Source organism: Plecotus auritus, assembly GCF_963455305.1.
Source record: "Plecotus auritus genome assembly, chromosome: 4".
NCBI lineage: Eukaryota > Metazoa > Chordata > Mammalia > Chiroptera > Vespertilionidae > Plecotus > Plecotus auritus.
The window spans coordinates 148,483,190-148,505,293 of record NC_137775.1 but is presented as its reverse complement, the minus strand read 5'-3'; the positions used below and the strand labels follow the sequence as shown (position 1 = coordinate 148,505,293).

The 22,104-nt window shown below is 39.2% G+C and overlaps 1 protein-coding gene across 1 annotated transcript in view; it reads left to right on the top strand.

The window, feature by feature from the left end:
• PRKAR2B (protein kinase cAMP-dependent type II regulatory subunit beta) overlaps positions 1–22,104 on the top strand; it is a 78,909-nt gene that overhangs the window by 50,059 nt on the left and 6,746 nt on the right. The window contains exons 3-8 of the mRNA XM_080666985.1: positions 104–156; positions 3,104–3,187; positions 10,953–11,059; positions 14,667–14,820; positions 19,043–19,144; positions 20,398–20,472. Of these exons, the coding sequence (XP_080523111.1) occupies positions 104–156; positions 3,104–3,187; positions 10,953–11,059; positions 14,667–14,820; positions 19,043–19,144; positions 20,398–20,472 (575 nt within the window). The remainder of the gene's footprint in view (positions 1–103; positions 157–3,103; positions 3,188–10,952; positions 11,060–14,666; positions 14,821–19,042; positions 19,145–20,397; positions 20,473–22,104) is intronic.

Here is a 22,104-nt window from a genome sequence, read left to right as displayed (position 1 = left end):
ACCATGGTACTCTTCCTGTTTATTAATTTTTTAAGAGGTATGTTTATTCTAGTATGTTTCTTGATAAAGGAATCTTTAAAATGTCCATTTTTATTTGTTACAGTATGTGCAGAAGCTTATAATCCTGATGAAGAAGAAGATGATACAGAGTCCAGGGTATGTAATTTACTGAATAAGTTAATTTTAAAATACTCCTGTATTTGGGTAAGGAAAATAATAATAATAGGAAAGATGTTAACAAACATAATGGAATTATTTTGACTGTTTCTTTTCCTAGTCTTATCTCTATAGCTTACTTCTCGTTCAACTTCTATAGAATTACTTTTATCCAAAGACTCTCTTTGGCTAAAGGAAAGGTGAATATAAAAAATCACTGCAGTTGTGGTTTTATTACTTTTGTAAAAATACAACTTTCTCATAGTGATTCCTCCAACTTTGTTCTTTCTCAAGATTGCTGTGGCTCTTTGGGGTCTCCTGTGTTTTTATATAATTTTTTGGAATTTTGGTTCTAGTTCTATGAAATACACCATTAGTATCTTGATAGGAATTGTGTTGAATCTGTATACTGCTTTGGGTTTACTGTGGGGTTTGTTTCAGAGTAAGCGTCTGTTTTATAAATTAGCAGGAATAGAAGTCTCATCCCAGTATTTTTCTTTACTAGAAATACTAAGAAAAAAAAATTATCACTGTGGAAGGAGTCTTGACTTGGGGTGGTGAGCACATAATACAGTGTACAGATGATGTCTTGTGGAATTGTGCACCTGAAACCTGTATAATTTTGTTAACCAGTGTTATCCCAGTAAATTCAACAAAAAGGAAATACAGGAAAATAATACAATAATTACTAAATAATATTACAAAACTAAAAAATCAGAGTAAAATAACTTCTAAAATGTCAGTATAGCAGTTGTTATTCTTTTTAAGTCTGTGAGTCTTTATAGTTTACTCAGAAACTGATTTCTTGGAGGTCCTAATGTTTTTGTAAAAATTTGTTCGTTTTGGTTTGAAGCAAATTTTTAAGCTGTGTTCTTTAGCTTTGTTTTTCTATTATTTATTTAGTAAAAAGTAAGCTAAATTAGAGATTACACTGCCTGGAAAAAGGAAGTAATAATTTACCTTTTTTTTGGTTTGTTTTTTAGTACATGCTTTACAAAAGTCCTCCTTTTTAATTTGGCCTTTAAAAATAGAAACAAAAATCTATTTCTGTAGCTCTCAAAAATACTTCAGTAAGATTGAGTTTTATATAGAAAAACAGATACTGCATCCCTAAGTCATAGCATCAGTAAGCTTCCTGAAATATATGTAAAATCCAGTGGTAGCAAGATAAGGAGACTTCTGTGACCAGCAGATCTTCAAGGAACTCCCATTTCACTCCTTAATGTGGCGATTCCAGCACCAGGAGGGTTGGGGGAAAAGATAGAGAATGAATAAGGAACAAGGAAATTGATGTAGAGACCAGAGTTGGCTTTGCTTTCAGGGATTGGTGACTGGATATGTCACATTTCTGGTAAAGTAGAGCATTTACAAGTACACAAAAGTTATCAAAGTTTTGGTTTGCCAACATGGCGCCCAGCATGTTGGACCTAGAAAGTTAGTTCAACAATGGTGACATGGTATTCCCAACTTTTTCTCTCTGAGGATAGAGTTTCTCAGCGGCAAACATATAAGATTGGTCTCAATGCATTTCATGAAGCACAAAATAACTTTTTGTTTTGTGTTATTAGTTAACCTTCCTTAAAGTAGAAAGAAGTGAATTTTGGTTGGCATGATTTGGTTAATACCCACACTTCCAAAGTTTCTTGTATACAGTGAGTTAGTAGTCACCAAATCTGTGTGGTTTTTTTTTTCTGTGTTTATGTGTCACCTTAGAATGTAGTTTGAGATGAATATTTTTTAGTGAACAAAAGTTTGCATATATTATATCCCTATAGGAAAAAATGCAGTGACTTCCTCTCTCACTGGCTAATAGTCTTTTGCACACACAAATATGATGTATATATATATATGTACACATATACATATATACTGTAAATTTCCTTAATTCTTATTGGGCCTATGATTTTCATTAATGTTTAGCCATCTGAGATGGGCTTGAAGTGCTGATTTTCATTTCCCATTGTAAGTTCTAATATGTGCATAGTCATAAAACACACCACTACCTGAGTCTGAAAACATTCACGTGCTATCCAAAACACTAATTTGAAAAGATACATGCACTGCTGTGTTCATTATTTACAAGAGCTAAGATATGGAAGCAATCTAAGTGTCTGTCAATAGATGATTGGATAAAGATGACGTGGTACATGCAGGGTGGGGCAAAAGTAGATTAACATTTGTGAATGTGGGAAACAGTTTATTCCTGTATTATGATTTATTATATTATTTTCCATATGAACAACTATTAACCTACTTTTGCCCCACCCTGTATATACAACAGAATATTACTCGGCCATAAAAAGAATGAAATCTCACCACTTGTGATAACATGGATGGACCTAGAGGATTTACACTAAATGAAATAAGTCAGAGAAAGACCAATTCCACTTGATATTACTTATATGTGGACTCTAAAGAAGAAAGTAAATGAACAAAACAGAAAAAGACTCAGATACAGAAAACAAACTGATGGTTGCCAGATGGGAGAGGGGCTGGGGGACTTGGTGAAAAGGTGAAGGGATTAAGAAGTACAAAGTAGATTCAGAATAGTCATGGGGCTGTAAAGTACAGCACAGAGGATATAGTCAATAATATTGTAATAACTATGTATGGTGTCAGATGGGTACTAGACTTAGTGGGGGGATCACTTCATAAATTATGTAAATGTCTAACCACTATATTGTACACCTGAAACTAATACAATATTGAATGTCAGCTGTAATTGAAAAATTAAAAAAAGAAAACCATTCAAGTGTATTAATCAATGTGCAACCCCTCCCTCAGATAAATTGTATTCTTTTCCCCTACTTAGTGGGCTGATAGGTGTCCAGTCTCCGAAATAAACCTCAGCACTCACAAATCTCCCTTCTAACATCCTACAAGGAAATTTTGTTCCTCACAGGTAAGAAGAGTAGACTAATTGTTTGTTTATTTAATTTTTTTTTAGATTATACATCCAAAAACTGATGATCAAAGAAATAGATTGCAAGAGGCTTGTAAAGACATCCTGCTATTTAAGAACCTGGATCCGGTAAGATAAATCTCAGTAATAGAAACGGTTTTTACAGTATCTGTGTGAAGAACTGTGCAGCGTCTTGGACTTCACTGTCTTTACAAGCTAACACCACCCGGGCAATGTAAAGGCCCCACTGTGGGTGCCTGCACACGCAGTGGGTTGCATGAGGAACACTTGTGTTGAGCTTGGGAGGTCCATGCTGTTGGAACAAGGAGTAAGCAGACCTACTGTTTGTCTGGGGGAAGACATTATCTCCTCCCTCAAAGTTACAAGCTATAAACAAAGCCCTGAGAAATGGCCCAGCTGAAGAGAAGTTAGGACCTTGTGTTCTTGGTACACCCAACTGGAACATGCAGGGATGTGCAGGGCCCAGCTGGTAATGGTAACTATATTCTAATCTACAACTTACACATGTTTTCAAAATAACGTTTGACTTGGTTTTCAAGGTAGGGATATTTTTTCGTTCTTTGTAAGGAGTTTGAAATTTCTAGACTTTGGTTTGGGGTGTGTTCCTAGAATACCCTCTCTCAGTATGAATGAGCATGCTGCTCAGATTTTGCCCCGTTTTACGTCCATCGTCACAGATGATGCTCATTCCCTGCCATACAGTCATTTGGGAAAGAGCCGGTGCCGCCGTGTTCCAACTGTGAACACTGAGTCAACTTTGGTGACTTTCCTCACCTTTTTTTGGTCAAACATTGTCAGTGTCTTAGTTTTCAGATTGATGGCCTAGAGAAGAAGGCATTACATCTAGACCCACTCTTTTTAAGGTGAGGTTTACTTTAAAAGGCCATTTTTATAAAAAGGAAGGTACTGCATTATGCCAGGTCTCCACTGGGTTTTATTACAAACGTATTTTTAAAAGCTCTTGTTTCTAATACCATTTATGTTTATATCATGCTCTTCAGGAACTTGGATTACATTTTGTGACTTTGGAGATCTTGTTTTGGGACCACACATTGTAATTTTTGACCAGTTTGACCCAGGTCCTCCAAAATTATCCCTTAGCTTGCAAAACTAGGAGCTTTAAAGAATGGAGTTGCTGGTTATTCTATCTAATAATAGAAGACTAAAAAATGGAATTAAGATAGAAAATTTAAGAATCTAGTGTAGTCCTGGGTGGGTGGCTAAGTATCTTTCCTTAAAGTGATTATTTTTATAAACATGGGAATTATTTTAGACATTTTTTGCTACTTTGTTGAAAGTCTTCAATATATATTTTAAAGGTCTTCATTATACCAGTATATATATTTTTTAATAAAGAAAAAGCTAGTTCATGCAACTACTAATTAATGAATTATCATTATTGAATGTTTTATAGGTAAAAAGCAAATATTATTTACATAGTTGTTTCCAAGAGATCTTTTATTGCATGCAAGCTCAAACCATTTTGACTTATTTCCCCCAAATACCTCACTTTCCCTTCTAGGAAAGATACAAAATATAAATAAGTAAAAATTAATTCTTCTCAGCAAATTACCACCTGTAATAAGAAACTTATCCTCAAACTTGGCAGATTGAAGACCTTAAGTTAAGCTCTTATTTCAAGTAGCTTTCTAGTTTTTTATGGTATACGTTTTTTACAATAACCCAATGCATTTATTTGAATTACATGTTCAGTGCCTACACTCTGCTTATAATGCAGCAACTTCTTTCAGTTCAATTCCTTGACTACCCACCATGCCCCAAGGCCTGTCTAAAGTGTTGAAGGCCACAGAAATACTTAGACGTGGTATTGTCTTCTTGGAATGAAAATTGAGGAGGGATTCAAATACGCATACAGAGCAATTGGGGTAAAACATGATAAATGCTGTACTATGGTCAGGGCACTAAGAGAGGATGAGGGTCTCTTAGCCTCACCCGAGGATTCAGGAGGCTGGAGAAGCCACCTCAGAAAACGAGTAGGAGACGGCCAGTTGAAGAAAAGTACAGTGTGAGCACTAGAGCATCAAGTGGAAGACATCCAGAGGTGGCAGCTCAGACGTGTGTTCTGTGACCACTCCTGAATGCCTTGCTGTAACATGGGACACGTACTGGACGCTGTGGGCAGGCACAACTGAACATTTTAAGCCGAGGATGTGACAATCAGATGTGTCTAAGGTCATGGTTGGTGGCAGCGTAGAGGGTTGAGTTAAAGACAGGAGAGTGACCGGGCAAGGACAAAGGAATGGAGCTCAGGGGAGGGGGGGGAGTGGGAAACAGTGCCATGATCCAGGGAAAAGAAATGGGCCCAACTAGGGAAGGGGAAAGGGATGGTTTCACAAAATATTCAGGATTAGCAGGAGCTGGTACTTGCTGATAGAATAAATTGGGACCTGACCGGAAGAGTCTGGGATGACGCCCAGTGTCTAGCTGGAATGATGTGAAGAAAACTCCACGGAGGTACAGGAAGCAATCATTACTGACTAGCAAGAACAATCTTGGCTTCGTGTCTACTGTCTCATTTGAATTTCCTGAGGTCATTGTTTATCCTGAAAATCTTGCACCTCCTAGGCCTCAGAACATTTTTCTTTGGAGTGCTTTATATTCATACGCTAAGCACAGCATTTATAATTATTAGTCTCTTTGAAGATATTCTTTTCATGAATATTTTAATAACTCAGTAGGCCATTTTTCTTCTGAAATATTTCTAATATGAGGCAAACTGAAATAATTTTCCTAAGCTATAGGATAGTCTCATTAATGGAGAGTAAATTGTTATTTTTTAAAAAAATACATTTTTATTAATATCAGAGAGGAAGGAGAGGGAGAGAGAGAGAGCAAACATCAACGATGAGAGCGAACTATTGATCGGCTGCCTACTGCACATCCCACACTGGGGATTGAGCCCACAACCCAGGCATGTGCCCTGACTGGTAATTGAACCGTGACTTCCTGGTTCATAGGTCAGTGTTCAACCATTGAGCCATGCCAGCCGCGCTAAATTGTTATTTTTAAGTGAATCGGAGCCCTTGTACTGAGCTCAGCCTTGAAATTGCATTCTGTAGGAGAATAATATGTGGATTTCCTACTGTCATTGCCAGTCATTGTGATAAGCCTCTGCATATTAACTATTTCCTAAGTTCTTTCCAGTCTGTGCATAATTATGGGGAAATTACATTTTGATTGACTGGAACAGACACCTGTCACATAGAGAAGTCCTACAAGAATTAATTGTGCTGTATTTTTTCAGGAATTACTTTTTTATATATCCACATATGCATTCTTAAGCTTTATAATGTTTTAAAATGCAGCTAATTCAAAGATAGCAAAAATACTTACTATAGCCGTGTTTTTCAACTGTATCTCCATTTGACGTTTACAGCCAGAGCTAATCAATAAAAGTAATATTACCCCTCCATCTGCCCTAAAAGAATTGAAATATAAACAGTAAGGGAAACAAAATACTAGTAAACCACTTAATCAAACTTTATAATTTTGATAGGCGGCCATATGTTGCCTGGCTCGTGAACTCATCTGGGTAAAATGGCCCCTGTGGGGTCCATTAGCACCACATTAAGAAAGCACCGTTTTACTGCAGCCTTGGCATCGTCTTCAGCCCTGGCTGCTGTTTCACAAAGAGGTGCCAGAGCTCACACAGAGACCCAGGGCAGGGGAGAAAACCACTTCCTGTACCCATCACATTGTCCTCCCAACAGTTTTTCTTAGCTCACATGAAGATGCAACGTTATGTTCTCTGTTTAAATGGAGAATTTGGTTTTTTAAGGAATTAAAAATGTTAAATCAGTATTCATATACAATTTACAAAAATTCAAAAAGAACAAAGGAGTAAAAATTCTAAAACAACCAAAGAGTAGTCAGTGAAAGGAAATCTCCCTGTCATCCCTGTCTCCCAGCAGCCCACTTTCTTAGGAGCCAAGTTCTTTTAGCTTTATCATGTGTATTTTTCCAGGGTTGTGCTATGTATATGTAAGTATAACCTTTTAAAAATATTGATGGCAGCAAATTCTACACAGTGTTCTGCCCAGATCTTTTTTTTTTTTACTTAGTAATATGTCTGTATTTGTAGAGATTCCATAATCTTCTTAAAAAATATTTTTATTAGCATTAATTTATTTGTAAAAGCTAAAATTGGTAAGATGTATTATGAAGCTAAATCATGAAAACATTAACATTTTGTTGTTGTCTAATGTATTAAAATTGTATATAGAACAAGGGGCCCTCAATAGCAAAATAATATTGAAAAAGAAGAACAAGTTAGAAGATACACTTGCCAGTTTCAAAACTTTTATTACAAAGCTACAGTAATCAAAACAATGTGTTACTACTGCCCTAGTTGGTTTGGCTCAATGGATAGAGCATCAGCCTGTGGACTTAAGGGTCCCAGGTTCAATTCCAGTCAAGGGCACATGCCCGGGTTGTGGGCCCTATCCCCAGTAGGGGGTGTGTATGAGATAGCCGATCAATGATTCTCTCTCATCATTGATGTTTCTCTCTCTCTCTCTCCCTCTCCAAAATCAATAAAAAATATATTTTAAGAAAACATTAAAAAAAACAACAATGTGTTACTGGCATAGGGATAGACATATAGAACAATGGAATAATGGAGAGTCTAGAAATAAACCTTATACATCTATGGCTATTTGATTTCAACAAGAATTTGAAGACCATTCAATAAGGAAAAAATAGTCTCTTCAACAAATGGATATCCACACATAAAAGAACAAAGCTTAACTCCTACTTTATTCCATATATAAAAATTAACTCAAAGTGGATCAAAGACCTAAATGTAAGGTCTAAAACTATAAAACTCTCAGACGAGAACACAGAAGTTTTCTTCATGACCTTGGATTGAAGTGGATTCTTAGATGCCAAAAAACAGGAGTAAGAAAAGAAAAAAAAGATAAATTGGCTTTCATAAAAAAAATTTAAACAATTTGTGCATCAAAGGACATTATTTAAAAAAAAGTGAAAAGACAACTTACATAATGGGAGAAAATATTTGCAAATCATATGTATGATAAGGGCTTGGTATCCAGAATATATAAAGAACTCTTACAATTCAGCAACAACAAGAAACAACTCCACTCAAAAATGGGAAAAAAAAAGGCATAGATATTTCTCCAAAGAATATATATACAAATGACCAATAAGCACATGAAAAAATTTCAACACGGTTAGTCGTTAGGGAAATGCAAATCAAAACCAGTTCACCCATAATAAATGGCTGTAACAAACAACAACAACAAAAAGGCAACTAGCTGGTTTGGCTCAGTGGATAGAGGGTTGGCCTGATCCCCCCTGGTCGGGATGCGTGCAGGAGGCAACCATTCAATGTGTCTCTCTCACATTGATGTTTCTCTCTCTGTGTCTCTCCCCCTCCCTACCAGTCTCTCGAAAAATCAATGGGGGGAAAAATCAGTGGAAAAATATTCTCGGGTGAGGATTAACAAAACAAACAGAAGAAGGAAATTAAGTGTTGATGAATCAGTCCACTTGTTTTCAGCTGCGTCTCATCCCATCCTGACTGAGCCAGGTGTTTTCCAGCCTGATGGTGCCCTGACAGTTGGTTGAACCCTTCACGCTGCAGGTCCATCTGCCCTACTTTGGGCTGTGCCCTCTCTCTGCCACCTGCCATTTAGCTCACCTGTGCTATAGAAATCTCACCTCCATCAATTTCCCCTTCCCATACTCTATATTGTGTGTATTCATACCTTCATATTGCCTATGAAATGTTCAAAAAGAAGGGAATCACATGTGGTCTGTTCATGTTTTTCATCCAGAGCATCTTGTTTCTTCAGTCTGTGTTTTCCACTTGTATCCCTCTCCCTGCCCCCAACCCAATCTAATTTCAGCTCCTTAACTTATAATAATAGCAAGAGGCCCGGTGCACAAATTCGTGCACCAGTGGGGTCCCTCGGCCTGGCCTGCAGGATTGGTCCGAAACTGGCTCTCTGACATCCCCCGAGGGATCCCAGATTGCGAGAGGGCGCATCCCAGGCTGAGGGACCCCACTGGTGCAGGGCCAGGGAGGGAAATGGGAGGTTGGCCAGCCAGGGAGGGACCGCAGGAGGGCTCCAGGGTGTGTCCAGTCCATCTTGCTCAGTCCTGATCAGCCTGACCCCAGCAGCAAGCTAACCTGGTCGGAACTCTGCCCCCTAGTGGTCAGTGCACATCACAGCGACTGGTTGACAGGTCAACTGTCTTCCCCCTGGTGGTTAGTGCATGTCATAGCAAGCGATTGAGCAGCCTTAGCATATCCTATATAATAAAGAGCTAATATGCTAATTAGACCAAACAGCAGAACAATCATCCAGACAACCTTCCAGACGAAGCCGGGGCTGCGAGGGCCGGCCGAAGCAGCTGGGGCTGTGAGGGCTGAGCCCCTTGCAAGAATTTCATGCATCAGGCCTCTAGTCATTAGCATATTACGCTTTGATTGGTTGAGTGGCCAACCTGCCGACCGGACTCTTAGCATATTAGGCTCTTATTACATAGGATTGATTGTACCCTTTTAATACCCATGGAGAGTTACTTGATCAAGTGTTCAAAGTTAATAAGTGGCAAAACAAATAATCCTCTTAAGTCTTTTAACTTTTCTATTACTATGCATCATACTATGTTTCCATATCCATTTGTTTTGTCCATTTGAAGCCCTTTGAATTGTTTCTGTGTTTGTTCTAAGGATTTCTTTTACCTCTTGTTTATTCTCACTAGCTGAAGTCTATCCTTAATCCTTGTCAAGGACACCTTTTGGATAATAGATTTGATGTTTCTGGCTTCAGTTTTAATAAGCCTTCTCTAGGGTGGTAAGTGGTTGCTTCTTGAAGAGAACATTAGTAACAAAGACTAGTGATAGAATATTCGCCACTATCATTTTTGGTTTTTGCTTTTGTTTTTTAATAAGTATATGTATTTTTAAATATATCTTTTTATTGATTTCAGAGAGGAAGGGAGAGTGAGAGAGAGATAGAAACATCAATGATGAGAGCGTATCATTGATTGGCTGCCTTCTGCACATCCACCACTGGGGATCGAGCCCACAAGCTGGGTATGTGCTCCCATCAGAAATTGAACTGTGACCTCCCAGTTCATAGGTTGACACTTAACCACTGAGCCACACCAGCTGGGCTGTTTTTCTTTTTTTTTTTCTTTTCAGTTTTTGTTGCTAGACCAAAAAGGACTGGAGTCAGGATTTAAATTCACTAAGTAATTACACTTACATGCATAACCCATGGACACAGGCAATAGGGTAGTGAAGACCTGGGGTGGGTGTGGGATAAGGACTGGGAAGCGGGGGACGGTGGGGAGGGAGGAAATAGGAGATATCTGTAATACTATTAACAATAAAAATATATAAAAAATAAAAAGATGTAATTGAAAGAAATTACAATTGTAAATTCACTAAGTATTTAGGTAATCTCCATATAAATTCTAGTGATAGCTAATATAGGGAAGTTTTAAAAACAGATTTTTTTTCAAAGATATTTGCAATAGTTCTTTGCTTAACCTGGTCATTTTAGTTGCTAAGATTGTATTTCACAAAGTTTATGTGGTTTGGTGGTTGATTTTCATGTTAAAGTGGTGATAATTGCAAATATTCTGAAATAGACTGATTATAATTACTTTCATTTAGATACTGAATATGAGAGTAAATATTTAATCATCTTTGTATGTGGTCAGAACAGACTGCTGTGTTTCTTTTTTGACATGACTTAATAGCAATGATATGTCCAATTCTTTGCACTTGTTCACAGAAATATAAAGCTAATTATTATTACTTAAGAAAACATGTTCTAAATAAACATAAAGATTATATCTTTTCTTTTTTAAAAAATAGGAGCAGATGTCTCAAGTATTAGATGCCATGTTTGAAAAATTGGTCAAAGAAGGGGAACATGTAATTGATCAAGGTGATGATGGTGACAACTTTTACGTCATCGATAGGTAAGTTTTGCATAACTTCCCTACTGAAATGTAACGAACCTTTCGTGTAAAATTTCAATTGTTATAATGATAGCAAATCAATATATAGTTGCTTTTGCCTCTTTACTCTTATTATTACCTAATAGGCACTGCAAACCTGCTCCGAATGCTTTTAGGGGTAATTAGGTAAGAGTTCTGAAATGTAATAGAGAGGAGTCTGAACTGAGTCTATTTCTTCACTTCTGTAAAGCTGTGATGACGTGTTTATGCGACAGTTGGTACCCCAGCCCTGCTCGCTTTGCGTGGGTCACAGATCGTCTCCGGCCTGGTTCATTGCATCACATTGGCTTCTCTGGGTACAGCTGTGCTCCGCTCAGAAGTCTTGCGGAAAATTATCCACCATCTGTCAGCTCAGTCCTCATTCCTTGATCTTGACTCTGGGTGCTGCCTTTCCTAAGTCAGTAGTGCATGCTCTCTGAATCAAGGCTTGTCACTGATGCCTCCATTCCCACATCCCACCTGCCCTGGTGCCCTCGGGAGCTGCTGCCAAGGCAGTCGTAGCCAGGGCCTGGTGGAGTCTGCTTTTAGAACCGAACACAACCACTTGTCTCACATGTAAGTTAAAGTCGTGGATTCGGTATCATTAATGGCTTTCCTCAATGAAACACCTCAGAAATGTATTCAACTGTTTAATTGTATTTGATTGTAGGGGCGTATTAGAACCCCACATACAATACAGGATTAATTTTCTCTTGGTAGGTAGTTTGACTATAATAATTCCCTTACGTTTGTATGTAGCACATCCTTTTCAAGTAGATCCTAGTCACCCATTTGACAGGTGAGAACTCCCAGGCACACAGAAGTGACGTGAGTAGGTTAAGATCGCCCAGATGATGGGTGTAGAGCCAACCCCACAGCCAGGTCTCTTTGTGTTCTTTCCATGCCTGAGGCGTCACGTTATCGGCAAAGGGATCTATGTAAAAAACAGCACACAGTATTCTAACAGATTTTAGATTCATGATTTCAACTGGACGATGGCTTATTTTCTTTCTCATCATTATTGTATATATAATCTTATTCAAAGTAGAAAATGTAGAGAACAGTTTTAGTGCAAAAGTGTAAATAGTATGAAGTAGAAGAACCAATCTATACGTGAAAAATAATTATTCATGAAAAAATTCTAGACGGTATCCTTGAAACAGCCATTCTATCTGTGAATGGTATTAAAAGCCAGTTATTCCTTCCTTATTCATTAATATCTTTGTCTATTTTTTTACGTTTTTGTTCGTATTGTAACCATTCCTAATCCATTTTTTAATAAAGGCACTCCCTTTTTGGTCTGCATTAGGCTTTAACCAATAAGATAAAGCCAGAGAACTGTCTGCCATCACAGGTGCTTCAGCAAGCCTTGAAGCCTTGTTCTCTGATACCCTACAGTACATGGAAAGATAGCCCTCCACAGAAGCGTGTAGTTCACATAAATATAGGATCTGGACATATGTAGTCAGTAGCATGAAAAATTAGGCTTATTTGCCTAGAAAAGGAACGCCAACTAAAAGATAAGCACTGAGAAACTATACATTTACCAGGATCAGGTATTTAGTCTGAATTTCTACCACTTTTTATGTTTTTCCTTAGTTTGGGGTTTGATGTAAAATAAAGGGCCAGATTATATAAATTTGTTAGGCTTTGTGGGCCAGGTGGTCTCTGTTGCAGCTACTCAGCTCTGCTGTCACAGCGCAGATGAGCTATAGGCTATGCGTAAACCCGTGTGTTTGTGTCCAGTAAAACTGTTTGTAAAAGCAGGCAGCCAGTGTGTGGGCCACAGTTTGCCAGCCCTTCCTAGATGACAAAGGATTTCACAAGTACAGTACAGCAGTGACTGACTAAGTTGTTAGAGCTATTTTATATACATACTAGTGGCCCGGTGCACGAAATTCATGACAGAGGGGGTTCCCTCAGCCCAGCCTGCACCCTCTCCAATCGGGGACCTCCTGCTGCAGTCACACATCCCTCTCACAATCTGGGACTGCTGGCTCCTAACTGCTCACCTGCCTGCCTGCCTGATCTCCCCTAACCCCTCTGCCTGCCTGCCTGATTGCCCCTAACTCTCTGCCTGCCTGCCTGATCTCACCCCCAACTGTCCTCCCCTGCTGGCCTGACCTCTCCCCCAACTGCCCTCCCCTGCTGGCCTGACCTCACCCCCAACTGCCCTCCCCTGCTGGCCTGGTTACTTCCAACTGCCCTCCCCTGCCAACCTGATCTCGCCCCCAATGGCCCTCCCCTGCTGGCCTGATCTCGCCCCCAAAGGCCCTCCTTTGCCAGCCTGATTGCCCCTAACTGCCTCGGCCTGCCTGATCACCCTAACTGCCCTCCCCTGCCAGCCAATTTGGTTCTGATTGGTCGGTTTCTATCCCAGTCAGCGTCTCCGGGCCTATCTCCAGGCCTGATCAGAGAGGCGGGGCTGATCAGCAGTCCCCGCGGAGGCCCGGAGAGAAACAAAGGTGCGGCTGCTGGCGAAGCCTGGAGAGAAAGAGAGAGGCAACGGGTGATCAACAGCTGCCATGGAGGCTGCGGATCTGACCCTGCCTCTATTTTCGGGCCTCTCTCTGGGCCTGATGCACAGCCCCCTCAGCAGTCAGTGCTGGGTCACCACAGCAACCCAGCACCGACTGCAGGACTGACTTTTGGTGTTTGGTCAAGCCTTTGGTTGGTCATTACGGACCCTGGGTTTTTATATATTAATACACACGCGCGCGCGCGCGCGCACACGTGTGCACGCGCACACACACACACACACACACACACACACACACACTGAGTGGCCAGATTATTATGATCTCTGAACGCATAATAATCTGGCCACTCAGTGTATGTGTGTGTGTGTGTGTGTGTGTGTGTGTGTGTGTGTATTAGAGGCCCGGTGCATGAATTCATGCATGGGTGGGGTCTGGCCAGCCTGGCCAGGGGGAGGGTACATGGGTGGTTGGCCGGCCTGCCTGCTGGTTGAACTCCTGGTAAAGGGGACAATTTGCATATTAGCCTTTTATTATATAGGATATACACTGAGTGGCCAGATTATTATGCGTTCAGAGATCATAATAATCTGGCCACTCAGTGTATATATACACTAGTATATACATATATATAGTTACTTTCTTCTGATCTCAAAAGTAATACATGTTCACTTTAGAAACAGAAACTTTTAATTAGATAGTTAATGTCCCTGGAATCTTTCACTCTTCCTATGCTTACAGATAACTATCTATCAGCATGTTCATATATGTTCTTTTTGATAGCAGTCTATGCATATACTGCTTGGTTGCTCTTAGTTATATTTTTATCATTTATTTCATTACCTCAAATTTGTATTGTTTTGCCTCATTTTCCCCAGCAGGCACAAGTATGGTCCTCACCCTCATCTAGTTGAGAGTTCCTTCATGCTTGTCTGGACCAGATGGTGTCCCTGGCATATGTTAATGACCTTTTATTGCTTATTGTCATCAGAGGGGAAAGGGAAGCTGGGAATGAGATTTTATTGCACAGGGCTTTTCTCTCAAATCAGGTTTTATTGGAATGAGGTTTTACCTGAATTACTTTTGCCTCTTATTTTCCCTGTGTCCAACAGAGGAACATTCGATATTTATGTGAAATGTGATGGTGTTGGAAGATGTGTTGGTAACTATGATAATCGTGGGAGCTTTGGAGAACTGGCCTTAATGTACAACACACCCAGAGCAGCTACAATCACTGCTACCTCTCCTGGCGCTCTGTGGGGTTTGGTGAGTGACATATTTCTTTGAGCTCAGTGTTATTTGTAAAAAGCATTATGACAACAACCAGGTAGAGACAGTATTTTATTTAACATGTTAAGTGCCCAGCCTGTTTTGTCTTCCAATGGAAAGTATAGTGTCATTCACCGGTGACTGACTGGGCGCTTAACGTGTTAAATAGGTGGATTTATTTGAGATCACCAGGCACCAGGGGATTTTACTAAGCAACTACTGGATGCTGAAATGTTGGGCACTAAGACGGGGCTGAGTGAAATCTTCATGTCCTTTTCCCCAGTCAAGTCAGGTGCTCAATGTACTCGTCCTGGGAAAAGACACTCAGATCCAAAACGATCCTCCTTTATTCCCTTTTAAGCAGCCAGCCACACAAGAAACAACCAAAGCCTTCAGTGCTATTTCTTGACATAGCTTTCTATGTAAGTACAATGGAACCTCAGTTCTCAAACTTAATTTGCTCAGACGGCCGTTCGAGAAGTGATTTGTTTGAAAACTGAATCATTTTTTTCCCATTAGAGAAATAATGTGAATTTAAATAATCCATTCCAGACCCCCAAATGATGCCCTGTTTTAACCTTTCTTATATGCAGGACATGTCTAATGTACTGTTTAATCTACAAATAAAAACTTCTTAAGTATAAAGAACCATCCCCTGCTAGCCTTAAACAAATTTTTAATATATCACTGCCTCCGAAATGCTGTCACTGGTTAACTGCTTTTCATTTATACAAACAACAGATTTTCTACCTATTCAGTTGCCTGTGATTGTTGTTTTGTGAGCACTTTCACACCCTTAGCAACATTATGTTTTAAAATTGTGCTAATCATTGATTTCGCCAGCAACAAAAGCATCTCTCCTTTATTGCCTGAGAGATGCTTTTTGTGATGCTGAGGTATCAGCATGAAAAGGTTGTCAGGTCAAAAACTGTAAGTTTTGGTCGACAACCGAGACATTTTTGTGAACCTTTTAGTCGAGAACCAAATTGTTCTAGGTGGGAGACATTCGAGAAACGAGGCTTGACTGTATTGTAATCTGTGGGCAGAACATAGGCAGTAGCTGACCTTGCCCTGCACTTCCCCAGAGGCCCCAGAGCCAGTGCACCCAGAGGACATCAGAGCACCACCCAACCACCTCTACAAGTGGCACACTCAAGGGGCAGACTCAGCAGGCACCAGAACCCCACTGAATTAAGTCCTGCTCTGTGAGGTAGGCGCCCGCACAGCTGATCCTCCATGGCGGTTGGTGGTCAGTGGTCATAGTCAGTCCTTGCATCCAATAAGCCTGGGGTTAAATCCCTCCCATTGACATGCCAATAGCAATCAAGGCTCAACTACAACAGGAAGGTATACACAGCCCACGTGGGGGACAGGAGGGTGCACCCGGGGTGCCCCGCTTGGGTGATTGAGGAAAGCTGTGCCACTGGACCCTGTGGAACTTCTATCACATTAGGCCACCAAGACAGAGACATAGCAGCTCTACCTAATTGACAGAAACAAACACAAGGAAGCTGCCAAAGTGAGAATCCAAAGAAACACCTCCCAAATGAAAGAAGAAAACAAAGCTCCTTAAAAAGAGAACTAAACAAAATACAGACAAGCAATCTACTAGAAGCAGAGTTAAAAATGCTGGTTTAAGGATGCTCAGTGAACTTAGTGAGTACTTCATCAGCATAAAGAGGACATGCAAACCATAAAAAAAAAGAACCAGTCAGAAATGAAGGATACCCTAACTGAAATGAAGAATAATTTACAGGTAATCAACAGTAGAGTAGTTGAAGCCGAGGATCAAATCAGTAATTTGGAATATAAGGAGGCAAAAAACAATCAGAACAGCAAACGGGGCGGGGGGGGGTGGGGGTGGAATGTGCATAGGGTAAGGAACCTCTCTGACAACTTCAAGCATACCAATATTCACATCATGGGGAGTACTGGAAGGAGAACAGAGAAAGCAAGAAACTGAAAATCTGAAAAAATAGTGACAGAAAACTTCCCTAACCTAGTGAAGGAAGTAGACATACAAGTCCAGAAAGTCCCAAATAAGATGAACCCAAAGAGGCACAACATAATTAAAATGCAAAATGTTAAAGACAGAGAATTTTAAAAGCAGTAAGAGAAAAGCAGTTAGTTACCTACAAGCGAGTTCCCATAAGACTGTCAGGTAATTTCTCAAATGAAACTTTACAGGCCAGAAGGGATTGGCAAGAAATATTCAAGGTAATGAAAAACAAGGACCTGCAACCAAGATTACTCTACCTACCAAAGTTATCATTTAGAATCAAAGGTCATACAAAGAGCTTTAAAGACAAGAAAAAGCTAAAGGAATTCATCACTACCAAAGCAGTATTACATGAAATGTTAAAGGGTCTTCTTCAAGAAGGGGGCGGGGGGTGGAACAGCCCTGGCTGGTGTGTCTCAGTTGTTTGGGCATCGTTCTGTGGACCAAAAGATTGCCAGTTCGATTCCCAGTCAGGGCACATGCCCAGGTTGCAGGCTCGATCCCCCGTAAGGGGTGGGCAGGAGGCAGCCAATCGATGTTATGTTCTCATATCGATGTTTCTCTCCCTCTTCCTCTCTCTCAAAAAAAAAAAACAAACCAACATCTTTTTTAATGTTTAAAACATGTGAACAATAAAATGGCAATTAAGGCAATAAATATATATCTGTCAACAATTGAATCTAAAAAACAAAGTAAGCAAACAAGCAGAGCAGAAACAGACTCATATATAGAGAACATTTTGACTATTGCCATATGGGAGAGGTACTGGGAGGACAGGTAAAAAAGACGAAGGGATTAAGAAAACTGGTTGTTACAGAATAGTCATGGGGATGTAAAGTGTGGCAAAGAGAGTATAATATTCTAGTCAGTAATATTCTAGTAACTATGTATGGTGTTAGATGGGTACCAGATTTATCGGGATGATCACTTAGTAAATTATATAACGCAGCCGTCGCCAGCCTTTCGGACCTCACAGAACACCAGCGGTCTGAGGACCACTGGTTGGTGACCACGGATTATAATGTCTAATGACTGGAGTGTACACCTAAAACTAATGTAATTTGTATATGAAGTGTAATTGAAAAATAAAAAATGATTTAAAAATTTTTTTATTTAAAATAATAAAAGAAGAAAGTTGCTACAGGAGTAGGTTTTTAAAGTTCTCATCACAAAGAAAAAGGTGTTTTTTTTAACTATGTAAAGTGATGGATATTAACTAAGTTTATTGTGGTGATCATTTTGCAATATATACAAATATTGAGTCATTATGTTTTACACCTGAAACTCATATGTCAATTATACCTCAATAAAAAAATGCTGGTCACGTTGGCCAGTGTTGCTAAGTAGTTAGAGTGTTGGCCAGTGCACTGAAGTGTTGTGGATTTGATTCCTGGTCAAGGGCACATACCTGGGTTTCAGGTTCGATCCCCAGCCTTGGTCTGGTCACTGTGGGAGGCAACCAAGGGCTGTCTCTCTCTCACATCCATGTTTCTCTCTATCCTTCTCCCTCTCCTTCCCTCCCTTCTACCCTCTCTAAAAATCAATGGGAAAAATATCCTCAGGTGCGGATTAACAAATGAAAAAAAAATGCTGGTCATGTGTTCTTGAATTGATAGTGTAATGCTGTAGGCTATTATCTATGGTAAAAGAACTAAGTGCTAGTGCAAACTCATAGAAACAGTACAGTGGTGGTTGCCAGGGGCTGAGGGTGGGGAAAATGGGGAGATATTGGTCAAAGGGTACAAAATTCCAATTATCAGATGAATAAATTCTGGGATCTAATATACAGTGTGATGATTTATAGTTAATGGTATTGTATTATATATTTGAAAGTTGCTAAAAGTGAATCTTAAATGTTCTTACTACAAAGGAGAAATGTTAATTATGTGAGGTGATAAAGGCTTTTAACTAACTACTGCGGTAGTCATGTCAGTGTATAACTGTATCAAATCAATACTTCGTATACTTTTAAGTTAATTTTATCTCAAAGTTGAGGTGGGAAAAAGAACACAGTGCTAGTATCTAGTTTTGTAAATGGTGCAACAGTGCCACCTTGTGGGGTTACCTAATTACATGGTGGTAAATCTCTGAATAAAATAAACTGATTCTTCGTTAAAAAACTGAAAATAATATTTTATATGGCTCTGTATTTTATGCTTAAAGAAATAAAAATCTTAACTAACATTAAAAGTACAATAATATTTTACATTCTGCCTTTAGGACAGGGTAACCTTCAGGAGAATAATTGTAAAAAATAATGCCAAAAAGAGAAAAATGTATGAAAATTTTATCGAGTCACTGCCATTCCTTAAATCTTTGGAAGTAAGTATCTGTTTTTATTTTGTTTTAAAAGCTTCTGTTTCCTTAGGAATGTTTATTTCTATACAAAAGTTTCTTTATAAAAATCCGCGTTTTCATTGAAAGATTAAATTATGATTTTTGTATAGCTCAGTATTTCTTTTACTACCTATAACTGCATTTATCCTATTGTTTATAAGTAATAGATTCCTGCGAGCATCTATAGCAGAGGTATAGGTGGTCCCTTTCTAGAAGCAGACTTAAAATAACCATGTAAATGTCAGCAGTAGCTACTAGTTACACCTTTACAGGGAGAGGTGATCTAAATATACAATGTCAATATTAACTCAATGTAGTGAATATCTATTATAAACATATCAGGGAAAAGAAACAAAAAATAGAACAAAATTGTCTCCCTCACCAAAAAAATAAATCCTTCCAGTTTAAAAAAAAAAAAGCCCTCATGTCCTCACTGGCCTCCTCTTCTCAGTCATCTTTGCTACTTTATTCAGGCTATTCTTATTCACTTGGTGAACTTGTCAGGTTCCCTGGCTTTAAACACTGTGTGCTCATGTCTTTTAAAATTGACATCATCGGACAAGGTCCCTCCCTAGGATGCCAGACTTACTTATCTAAATGCGTATTGAACGTTTCCTCTCAGACACCTAATAGACATCTCAGATCTCACATCCTAAATCTACTCTGCCCCTCTCCCGTCTTGGCGGCTGGCAACATCATCCTTCCAGCATCTGGGCCAAATGCTTCTAGTTAGTACTGACTCATCTACTGAAGGATCTTTGTTGTATTGTCAGTATACGCCTGGCAGAAATTTTGGCCACGTTACAGAATGCATAATAGGCAGCTGATCTTCTCTAGCAGCATCTCTTAAATAAAAATACATCAGGGGTTGGAAATCCAAATGCACTCAGAGCTAGGCAAGTAACATAAAAAAGAAAAACCAAGCCACGAGGTTGGGATTTTGGTAAACTGGAGAACATGTGCTCCATCCAAAGAAACAGCTGCTATTTCACCATAGTTTATTGTTGCCAGGAGAAAATGCAGGCTGAATGTTGCTGGCTCTACTGATTTTTCAAGAGAAGCTGGAAATTCAAATTTTTGTGAGAAATTTATTTTAAAATACTGGCTGTTAAATATAACACACACAAACCCACATGCTGTTCGGTTTACTTGGCTTTTACGCTACCAATTTTTAAACCTCTGAAATAGATAAGATTTCCCAGTTAATCTATTTAATAGTCTTCTTTTTTCTTTGGTAGGTTTCTGAACGCCTGAAAGTGGTAGATGTGATAGGCACCAAAGTATACAACGATGGAGAACAAATCATTGCTCAGGTATAATCCTTTGTATGCAATATAGTTTAAGGTTCTATCCCAAAAGGTTCTTATACACTGTATATATCTTGATGAATTTTAGCATGTAGTGATGGGTTAAATGAATATTATTTTTACCAATGACCAGTTTAAAAATGGTTTAATTTATAGCCATTAAGCTATTTGAATACTTTTATTTATATAATTAACTCCTAATGAATATATCTTAAATCATCAAATGCATTTCTGCATAATTTTATATTTGTACATGACATGCATATAAAGAATAATAAGATGCCATTTATAAGAGGAAAAAAACAGGTGAAATTAATAAGGACTCAGAAGGTACATTGGAAGATACTAGAATTTTGTATGATCAATTCACAATGACACTGAGGCTGCTCCCTGAAAAAATTAACCAAGAAGGGGACACACTGTACTGTATACTGTGTTGGCTTCCAGATACTAAGTAAGGGTTAACATGCTATTTAACCACAAATCTTTTCTAAGATCCAGTTGGAGTCAGTAGTAGTAATACATGCCTTGGTTAGAATAGGGCTGCTAATAAGTAGGATTTATGAAGACAGTTGAAGTTCAGAAATAAAGCATGTGGATAGTACCTTATTCCTAGTTATATTTTTGGAGTATTGAGCAAATGATTTAAACAGATTTTTAATAGATTCTGTAATATTTTTAAATATACTTTCATTGATTTCAGAGAGGAAGGGAGAGGGGGAGAGAGAGAGAAACATCACTGATAAGAGAGAATCATTGATTGGCTGCCTCCTGCAGGCCCCCCACTAGGGACTGAGCCCACAACCCAGGCATGTGCCCTCAACTGGACCCTTCAGTCTGCAGGCTGACGCTCCATCCATTGAGCCAAACCGGCTAGGGCTAGATTTTTTATTTTTTTATCACATATTATATTGTGTTGTACTATTTATCTAAAATATTCTCTCTTGCCCTGGCTGGTATTTCTCAGTGGTTAGAGCATTGCCCACAGACTGAAGGGTCATGGGCTGAAGTCCCAGTCAAAAGGGCACATACGTTGGTTGCAGGTTCCATCCCCGGCCCATCTGGGCTTATTTGGGAGCCAACCAAATCGGTCTCTCTCTCTCTCTCTCTCTCTCTCTCTCTCTCTCTCTCTCTCTCTCTCTCTCTCTCTTAAACGCCCCCCCCCCCCATTACTCCCTTCTACTCTGTCTAAAAATCAATGGAAAAAATATCCTCAGGTGAGGATTAAAAAAAAATTAAATATTGTGTCTTCTTTGGGTATATGTGAAAAAAAGATTCAAAGTCTGTGAGACAGAGGAAAGAATAATTGTTTTAGAAGGCAAATAAGTAAATCAATTTCTGTCCTGTCCCCTCCACTCCACATACTTACAGGTTAGAGCAGTGATGGGTTGGGAAAAAGTGGAATCAAATTAGAAAACAGGGCTAAGATTCTACTATATAAATTGATAAAAAATATAGAGCACTTTTGAGATGATTTTATTTTAGCCTTTTATTTTGACACTAGAGGCCTGATGCACAAAATTCATGCAAGGAACTCGGCCCCCACAGCCACGGCGGCTTGCCTTGGCCCGATGCAAGCTCAGCAGCTGCATAGACCCTCCCAGCCCCGGCTTCATCCAGAAGGTCGTCCAGAAGGAC